General features: G+C 39.1%; 1 protein-coding gene across 1 annotated transcript; it reads left to right on the top strand.

The window, feature by feature from the left end:
- Nucleotides 1-2,341: 2,341 nt before the first annotated feature.
- LOC141655479 (uncharacterized) lies at nt 2,342-3,115 on the top strand. Its single transcript, XM_074462558.1, has one exon. It carries the CDS (start codon nt 2,342-2,344, stop codon nt 3,113-3,115), a length of 774 nt encoding a protein of 257 aa, XP_074318659.1.
- The last annotated feature ends 6,816 nt before the right edge of the window (nt 3,116-9,931 follow it).

Below are 9,931 nucleotides of genomic sequence, written 5' to 3'. Positions count from 1 at the left end.
TCAAAAGCAATAGATAACTATTGATCGAGACGGAGGGAGTATATATAGAAGGATCTTCATCTCACACAATAGGACGGACTTATATTTTGTTGATAATTGGTTCTTATTAACTTTTAAGATTTTGATACGTTTTCGTTATTTCATATTTTATATTTTTCTATAGATTTCATTTTGCCTCTTGCAACCGAGTCCTTGTCATCTATAATAGAATTATGGATTTATTGCATTGTTGTTTACCCTTGTAGTTGAATATTTCGGTTTCTGAAGTACAATTTTCGTTTCACGTTTGTTTAATGTCACAACTCATAGCTCGTTAGTATCAGTATTGTCATCACATCCTTTTTTCACAATAGTAGAATCTTCTTCCCCTTGAGTTAAGCATACCTTCAATCATTTGAGGTTTACCATCATTATATCATGTCATTTACTTATAAATGTCTCTACTTGTTTAGAGTATTATGTGCATGTTATGTTGTCAACTAGCTTAGTTTGAAACCCATGGGGATTATTAAAATTGGAGCATATAAGCCAAAGTCGACGAAAGCGGTGACAGGTTTCGCTGTTGATAACGCCGCCTTTCAGGGAGGTTGTCCACTTGTCCCGTAGAACTAGTCATTAATGAAAAATTAAAAAATTAACTGAGATACCATAGAATAGAATAGGTAAAGAAATGTTCGGCAACAGAGGGAACAAAGGGAGTACAAAACTAATTAATTATACTAGCTAGTCCGACCATAAAACCGGCTCATGTATTACAAGTTCTAATTGAAACATTTTAGGTTGCGGTATTGGTGAAATTTTGTCATCTTAAATGTGAACTGGTCTTGAAATGTTACAGCTTGATGGTCATACCACGGATCGCAAGCCCTGTAGTGCATTCCTAGTTCCTACTGCTAAAACAGTATTCAAAAATAAATAGAAAAACATAGAGTACAACAACAATGTAAACAAGAAAGTTTAATTTGAGATTCTTGACCAAATACTACAATTACGAGAATGAAGAGATAGAGAGAGAAAAAGCTCTAAAATTCCTAAAATCCTAAATCAAAAAAATCCCCAAAAAATATCCTAAAACCCTAAATCAAAAATCCCAAAAATATGTCAATCGATTGTTCAAGCGTTGAACAATTTCCCCCTTTGATCTCTGGTAATACGAAATCGAAAAGCCCTAAGTCTGCGAAGAATAATGAGGCGTCTTCTTTTGATGTGCCGCCTGTATCCGTGGTGGTGGTTAGGGGTCCTTCAGGAGATGAAACCCAGAAAACGAAGAGTATGAATGAGATAGTTGGTGTCCAACCCTATGATTTGGACTCGCTCCAACCTGAAGAATCGGAATGGGTGGTTTAGCGTAGGCGTAAAGGCAAAAACCATCTGGAAGTTATTGAGGAAGAACTAACTGATTTGTTGCGTTTCTCCCCTGAGGATGTTAAGGAGGAAATTGAGTACTGGACAAACTCGGTGTACTGCTTCATATTGGGTGCTAATCCACCAGTAGAAGTGGTAGATGGTTTTATTAAGAGAATATGGGCTCATCTCCCAATTGATAAGGTGTCTTTCCTTCCGAATGGGGTATTTCTGGTAAGATTTACCACAAGTGCTGCTAAAGATCGTGTCTTGCAACAAGGGCACTTCCTTTTCGACAATAAGCCTCTTATTGTGTGACCTTGGAGTGCTGATGTTGATTTAGTGAAGGATGATGTCAAGGAGGTCCCAGTTTGGGTTAGGTTAGAGCATCCTCCTCTGAAATTTTGGGGGAAGTGTCTACCTAGAATTGCTGGTTTGTTGGGGAAATTTATTCAATGTGATGTGGCTACAAAGGATAAGACTAGACTTAGGTTTGCTCGAGTCATGGTGGAGGTTCCTTTTGGCAAAGCTATCCCTGACAAGCTTAAGTTTTTAGATGAAGATGGCCGTGTGGTTGTTTTTAATGTTGTGTCTGAATGTAAGCCCCTCTTATGTACGTCGTGCAAAGGAGTTGGTCATGCTACTGCTAATTGTAGGAAGGCAAAGCAACCGCAAGTCCCAAAGGCCAAAGCTCCGAAGGAGGCTGTCAAGCAATGGAGACCTAAAGCTCGTCAACTAGCCGAGCCTGCAGTCTCATTGCCTCCCTCTGAGGAGTCAGGGCTTATTACTCCAGTTGAGAAACCTAACCAGTTCCAGGTGACATAGGGCAAGAATGGGAAATATCATGTTGCTCAAACCCCTGCAAAGAGGATTATTCATTTCAGTAGACAGGAGTTGCTGGATAAAGGGTACAGTTCTGCAGAGTTTGGTAAGGATACTTTTCTTGACACCCTTTATACTACTACTCCTACTGTTGGAATTGGTGTGGGTCATCTAAATGGTAGTGCATTACCTCCTCTTGGGGGTAATGTATAATTTTGGATTTTGGAACATTAGGGGATTGAATAGCCCAATCAAGCAGAACACTATCAAGTGGTTTTTACACCACCATCAAATTGGGTTGTTTGGTCTCCTTGAGACAAAGGTGAAGCCTTTGTCTCTAAATAATGTGCGAAATAATCTTTGTGCTAACTGGTGTATCTCTACTAATACTTCTTATCACAAAGGGGGTCGTGTTTGGGTTATTTGGCAGCCTTCAATGTTCACAATTCATTTCTTAGATTATACTGCTCAATCTATTCATATGGAGGTCAAGGATTTACGCACTGGGTCTATTTTTCATTGTACTATGGTGTATGCTTTCAATAATGTGTGTGAAAGGAAGGCAGTATGGTCACAGTTATGTGCTTATAATAAAGATATTAAGGGACCTTGGGTTATTTGTGGCGATTTCAACACTGTTTTGGTCCCTTTAGAGAGGTTAGGAGGTAATTCCACTTATGAGAAGATGGATGATTTTCAACAGTGTGTAGCTGAGTGTGGTGTCACTGATTGTTCTGCCATTGGGTCTTTGTATACCTGGTCAAATAAACAAGAACCCTCCTCTAGAATTTTTAGTAGACTGGATAGAGTCTTGGTGAATGATGCTTGGTTAAGGGTTAATGATACTGTTTATGCTCACTTTTATACTGAAGGAGTTTTTTATCACACTCCTTGTGTGGTGCAAGAACAAAGTAATAGTGAGAAACCAAGGAGATGCTTCAAATATTAGAACATGTGGAGTAAAGCAGAGGAGTTTAAGGAGTGTGTGCAGCAAGTATGGGACACTAACTAGACTGGTTCATTGATGTTCAAGCTGGTCAAGAAGCTGAAGTCCTTAAATTGGCCTCTAAAACAGTTGAATAAAGATAATTTTGATGACATAGTCAACAATATTGCTAGGGCTAAAATGAACCTTGAGTTTCTTCAAATGAAACTCAGATATGACCCTCACAATGCTGATTTAATTTCTCAAGAGGTGGAAGCAAATAGCAGTGTTAGATTTCTAGAGACTGCCTGTTCTGAGTTCTTATTGCAAAAATCCAAAGCCATTTGGGTTGATAAGGGTGAGGATAACACGAATTATTTCCATATTTTTATTAAAAGAAGGCAAGTCAGGAATAAGGTGCTTAAGATAGAGCATACTCGGGGTTTTCAGTGTGATGATCCAAAGAAAATTCAGGAAGCTTTCTTGAGTTTTTATACTCACCTGTTGGGTACTTTTGAGAAGGTTCTTAATGTCAGTCACAGGGTGGTCAAGTTGGGGAAGGTGTGCTCTGACGAACACAAGCATTTTCTTTTGTCCCCTGTCACTGATGAAGAAATTAAGAAGGTAATGTTTTCTATCCCTAACCATAAGGTTGCAGGCCCAGATGGTTATTCTAGTGCCTTCTTTAAAGATGCTTGGGATATAGTGGGGGATTCTGTTTGTCTTGCTATAAAAGATTTTTTCAAGACTGGTAAACTTCTTAAGAAATTAAATCATACCCTCATTTCTCTCATCCCTAAATGTGCACTGCCTCAAAATGTTACTCAATTTCGCCCAATTGCTTTTTGCAATGTTGTTTACAAATGCATTTCTAAGCTTCTGTGCAATAGATTGTCGGAGGTGTTGCCTGAGTTGATCAATGATAGTCAAGGAGGTTTTATCAAGGGTAGGAGCATTGTTGAAAATATTCTTATCTGTCAGGACATTGTCAGATTATATAATAGAAAGTCAGTCTCTCCTAGATTCCTGATGAAAGTTAATCTGAAGAAAGCATATGATTCAGTCAGCTGGGAGTTTTTAGAGGAGATGTTGGTTTCCTTAGAGTTTCCTACACATTTTGTTTCCTTGATAATGGAGTGTGTTAAGACTGCTAGTTACTCTTTGGTTTTAAATGGAGATATTTTTGGTTTCTTTAATGGGAAGAAAGGGTTAAGACAAGGGGATCCTTTGTCTCCTCTTTTATTTACTATTTCTATGGAGTACTTGAGTAGAGTCTTGGGGTATGTTACTGAAAATATGGGATTCAGATATCACCCTCTGTGTGGTAAAGTCAAATTACCACACTTAATGTTTACAGATGACCTTTTATTGTTCTGTAAAGGTGATGTGGGTTCTATCATGGTGCTGCTTAGAGCTTTTACTACCTTCTCCAGGGCCTCTGGTTTACATATGAGTCCCATTAAAACAAATGCTTATTTTAATGGGGTGCCTGTGGGGGTAAAGGAGGATATTTTGCTTACTACTAGGATTCAGGAAGGGTAACTCCCATTTAAATATCTGGGGGTACCTATTACTGCTGGTAGATTAACTAAAGCTCAAGGTCAAATTCTGGTGGAAAAGATTACTGCAAGAATTACAAGCTTTGGGTCCAGACACTTATCCTATTCTAGGAGGTTAGTACTTGTTAACTCAGTACTGACTTCATTATACACTTATTGGATGAGCATTTTTGTTATTCCTAAAGGAGTACTTCATAGATTGAATTCCATCTGTCGGAATTATCTGTGGGATGGGAATGCTGATCAGCTTAGAGTAACTCTTGTCAGTTGGGCAAAAATTTGTTCTCCAAAGAAGAAGGGTGGTCTTGGACTAAGAGACAGTTTTGTGTGGAATGTTGCTGTTATGGGTAAATTAGTGTGGTGGATCTATTTTAATCCTGATAAGCTTTGGGTAAAGTGGATCAACCAGATTTATTTAAAAGGTAGGGCTTGGACTGATTATGTACCCAGTGGGGATATTAGCTGGGGATGGAGAACTGTTTGTAGAGTTCATGATAAGCTCAGTTCAGGTTATAATCATGGGCAGTGGCTGTTGGATCCTAAGGGATATACAGTGAAGAGTGGGTATGAACTACTGAGAGTGAAATATCAGGCAGTTGATTGGCATAGAATTGTTTGGAACACCTGGGCAGTGCCTAAGCACAAATTCTTATGCTGGTTATTGGCCAGGGAAGCATTGCAGGTTAAAGCTAAACCTTTTGGCTTGGGTATTGTTCCTGATGAAGATTGCTTACTGTGTGGGGTGTGCTGCAGAGACCCATCTGCATCTGTTCCAGCATTGTTCTTACAGTAGAATCATTCTATTAGGGATGGCTGGTTTATGTCATGTAGTTATTCCCGCTGATAACATTTTACAGTGGATATGGCTTCAGAAGTGGTCTAAAACTCGAAGGGGCATCCTGCTATGTGCTTTCATGGCTTGCTATTACCATATTTGGCTGCAGAGGAATAGAGTGCTTTTGGAGCATTGTCTGGTCAGGCCTGAGATTGTGTTAAGGAGGGCTAGAAATGTTGTTAAAATGCGGATTAGTGCTTTCCAGAATCAGTTAGACATTCATGATAGACAATTGTTAAAAAGTATTGACGTGTGTAAGTAGAGATAAGTCTCTACCAAAATTGTTATGTTTGTAAATTGTTAGGTTGTAATAGCCTAAGTTTGTGCTTAATGAAATTCTTACATTTCACCAAAAAAAAGTTTAATTTCTGATGAATACATGATCTCAAACATAAATAATCCAAGAATTTATCAGTCCTAAGCAATTACCAATCTGATCAATCCGATGTTACAAGTTACAAGCCCTTCTAATAATATGTTTAATTTGGCTGCATTTAACCTTTATATACCTTCTTATTTGCTATAATCAGAACAAGTGAAAGCAAAATGCCCCAAAATTTTCTAGCTAACCTTTATCAGGTTAAATTATAAAGCAATTATTTTAGTTAATTACTAATTACATACGGGTTGCTTGACAAGCTAAACAGTTGGCTTTTGGCGGGATTAAATGATTTCTTCTAAGTTGCTGGACAAACTAATGCTGCACAATCACGTCGTACCTCCTCCTCCGTAGTACACTCTTTTAGTCACCTTTGCCGCTTCTAAAAGACACCATCACCAACAACAACCGCCTCACTTAACGTGACCTCTCATGTGCCAAACACCTCTCACCTATCTCTCTCCTACTCCAACCACCGCCGACGACTATAAGGTCGTCGGAAAAGTGACGTCGGCAAAGGCGAATTTCATGCGCATCGTCATTGAAGGCGAAGTTTCCATAAAGGAAAGAAATTCAATTAATGTAAAGTGAAAAGAAAGAGAAGCGATGACCTTAATGATCGAGTGACTATGTAGCCACGAAAGCAAGAGATCTTGTTTATTAAACGTTTTTTTTCACCCAAATCTGATTTTTTTTTTGTTTGGATGTGGTGAGAGGAGGATAGAAGTATAATTTATTGGCTTCCTTATGTTTTAGCTAAGATAAGAGAAGCACCGAGCACGCCTTTGTTTAATTTGCTGAGTTTGTTTTGTTTTGACATTCAATGTTAACTGTTCATTCCTTGATCTAATGGTCTAAATTTGTGAGCACAAACTCACTATAAGAACCAAACTCACGAGATATCGCCTCTCTCTCTCTCTCTCTCTCTCTATATATATATATATATATATATATATATATATATATATATATATATATATATATATATATATATTGAATCATGTGAGGCACCCTTCTTAGGGTGAGGCAGTTGTACCCATTCTAAACCATTGGATTAAACAACTACAAGTGCCTCAGATGTTGACACATGTCCCCTTATATAATCCCCAACAAACTCCAAATTTCCCTTACTTCAAACATTTACTCCGTCACATTTACTCCCTTCACTCTCTCTCTCTCTCTCTTCAAGTCGTCTAAGACAGTGAGCTCCGTCTTCGCCATTCACTCCGATTTCGACGCCATTACCACTGAGCTTCCGTTCCGCCATTACTACTGAGCTTTCTTGTAATACCCATCCTTTTAGGGACCCGTTGACCAACGTTGACCGACCTTGGGGGCATGTGATAGCCTTTAGGATTGCGTGCAAGAGTTGCCTTGTGTCATGATTAACTTTGGGGGATGTGTAGTACTCGATAGAGTAGAGGCTACTCGATCGAGTAGCTTGGGTACTCGATCGAGTAGGGGCCACTCGATCGAGTAAGTTAGTTACTCGATCGAGTAGCGTCTTTCCAGCGAGGGTTAATAATCATGTTTTGATAGAATCGCAAATCATTTCCGCCTCTCCCCTTCAGACCTAGATGTCGCCTCCCTCCTTTCCCTTCACCATAATTCCTTCCATGGGAGCCTTTGAGGATGCTAGTGCCTTGAGGATGAGTTTCTTGAGTCGGGTAGCGGTCTTAACGCCGATATGCTATGCGTAGGTATGTCATCATCATCATCTTTGTCATTGTTGTTCCTTGTAGGATTGTGGTGGTAGTAATAGGCTGTTATGCGGTTTGTATAGGGGTTGCTTGCTTGGTTGATGTCATGTGATTGATCAAGGAATTGCTGCTGTTGGCTAAAGGTAGGTTCGCCTACTCAGTTTCTGTTGGTTGTTTAGTGTGATGGTTGTTGTATTGTTGTTGTGTCAGTGTGGCTGATTGTGTATGGTAATCGGTTGGTGTGTGCTATTTCATTGGTTGTTATTGTGGTGCAGCTGTTTGTGATTGATTGTCTATGGTTCTCGAGTTGGGTCCTCGGCTGAGTGGAGTCACTTGCGGGAGTGGCTTCACGACCTAGTTTCACCCTCCGTGGAACCCGCCACGGGAGGGGATGTGCACATTAATGGGACAGGGTTATCGCTCAGTGTGATGAGCGGGGCTTAGGTGGGAACGGTTGCGGTCCCCCACTGGCAGGGATGGTCCAGTGGACAGTCGGTGACGGTGATTGATTGGAGGAGATGTGGCTTGTGTGTTTATTGTTGTTTCCGTATTGTTATGCCAGTGGTTGGTGTGTTTCTTCAGTTACTGACCTTGTGTGGTTGTTTCTTGTTTGTTTCTGTTGTGTTTGCCGTGATCCCTTATGGTAAGCAGTCAGTCTTAGCAGGTGTTGTCTTGGATGGTAGCTGGAGTCTTGGCGGGATGAGTCTTCATGAGTAATGACAGAAGTAGTTTATATAGTTTTGATGAGATGTTTCTTTTGTATTAGTAGTTTGGTTATATCACTTGTAAAATAATTATAAATGTTCTTTTATCGACCTTTGGTGATTGCTTTCCTCGGGAAACCGAGATGGTGATGTCCTTATATGCTAGGGAAGGTCTTATTAAGACTCCTTGGTATATAGGAGTGTTACAAAGTGGTATCAGGGCGACGATTTTGGAACCTGTAACAAATGAGCCTAATGAACGTAGTGAGTCTAATAAAATGAACCTGATGTATGTATATTGGGAGCCCTAGCTGATGCTATATTTTGGGTGAGTAGGCGCCCTCATTTCAAAAGCATGGCCCCATTGTGCTTAAGCCAGTCACTGGGTATGGGAATGTTGAGTCGGCAATTATGTGCCTAATATGTATAGTGGTCATACTAGAATTATTCGTGGTAAAGTTACTGTTGAAGTTAGCATGTGTGTAATGGTTATGCTAGAATCGTATATGATGAAGTTCCTAATGGAGCTAATATGTGTGTGATGATAATGAGAAACGTGAAAGTTTGTACACGAATAGAAGTGTGTATGAAAGAGTAGAAGTGCGGGGTAGTGTATAGAATGTGGTGATGGTCGTGGTTGCTTCAAATAGTTGGTAATGGTAGTTCCTATAAGAGTTTATAAGTCTTATAATAGTAATAATAATAATAATAGTTAAAAGTTGTGGATTTATGATGATAATTATCAAAATAATAATGAATGAATGTGATATATGAATGGTTGAAAGCTTCCGCTTGTGACATGATTAATTTAAGTAGACTAATTTGTTTATGTTGAGGCATAGTTACATTGCTAGTAGACTCGGATGATACATGATAATTTAATGTTAAATAAGTGCTTAGAGTAATATGATTATAAGTTTCATTAGTGAAGTTGTAGACAAAGGATTAGACATGAAATAACGTGTTAAAGATATGCGTGAATGGTTTAATAGTGTGGTAAATCGTTTTGTGTGATGTTCGCTATAGAATGGAGTGATATATATCATGGTTGGGTGAAACCGTTGCGTTACATTTGAATGGTAATAATGTGTTGTGAATGATTATAGTAACCTGTGACGATTCCGAATTTGGTTTGGAATCGGCACGTGTTGTTGTTTTGCAGGAATCTTAGTAAATCTTGTAATTCCGACCGTGTACCTAACCTTGCTTGACCGAGTGTGAGTGCCTACTAGACCGAGTAGACCTCATTCGATCTAGTTAGGAAACTATAACATCGAGGAAGTAGGAATTTCCTACGGAAACTCGACCGAGTAGCTCCTACTCGATCGAGTACCCTACTTACTCGATCGAGTAAGGCTACAGTACCGGAAAAAAAATCCGCGAGTTTAAAACCCTTTCTTTGTTCAATCTTCTTATTCCCTCATCTATTTCCGCAAACCCTAAACTCTTTTTCCTCTCAATTCCTTGTTTCTTGCTACTTGTGGTGCTTTAATCTAGTGATTTTCTTGCTTCAATTTGTTCTTTCTACTTCCTAATTGATCAAGGTATGAATGTTTCCTCTATTTCAATGTTTTTGGTTAATTGGAATCACATAGGATGATAGAAATTGTTGGAAAATCGATTTATATATGCCAAATCTTGTTTGTAATTGTTGTGATATGCT

Source organism: Silene latifolia, chromosome 5 (genome assembly GCF_048544455.1).
Source record: "Silene latifolia isolate original U9 population chromosome 5, ASM4854445v1, whole genome shotgun sequence".
NCBI classification, from domain to species: domain Eukaryota; kingdom Viridiplantae; phylum Streptophyta; class Magnoliopsida; order Caryophyllales; family Caryophyllaceae; genus Silene; species Silene latifolia.
Note: the sequence above shows the minus strand (reverse complement) of the source record. Positions and strands in the feature narration are given on the sequence as shown.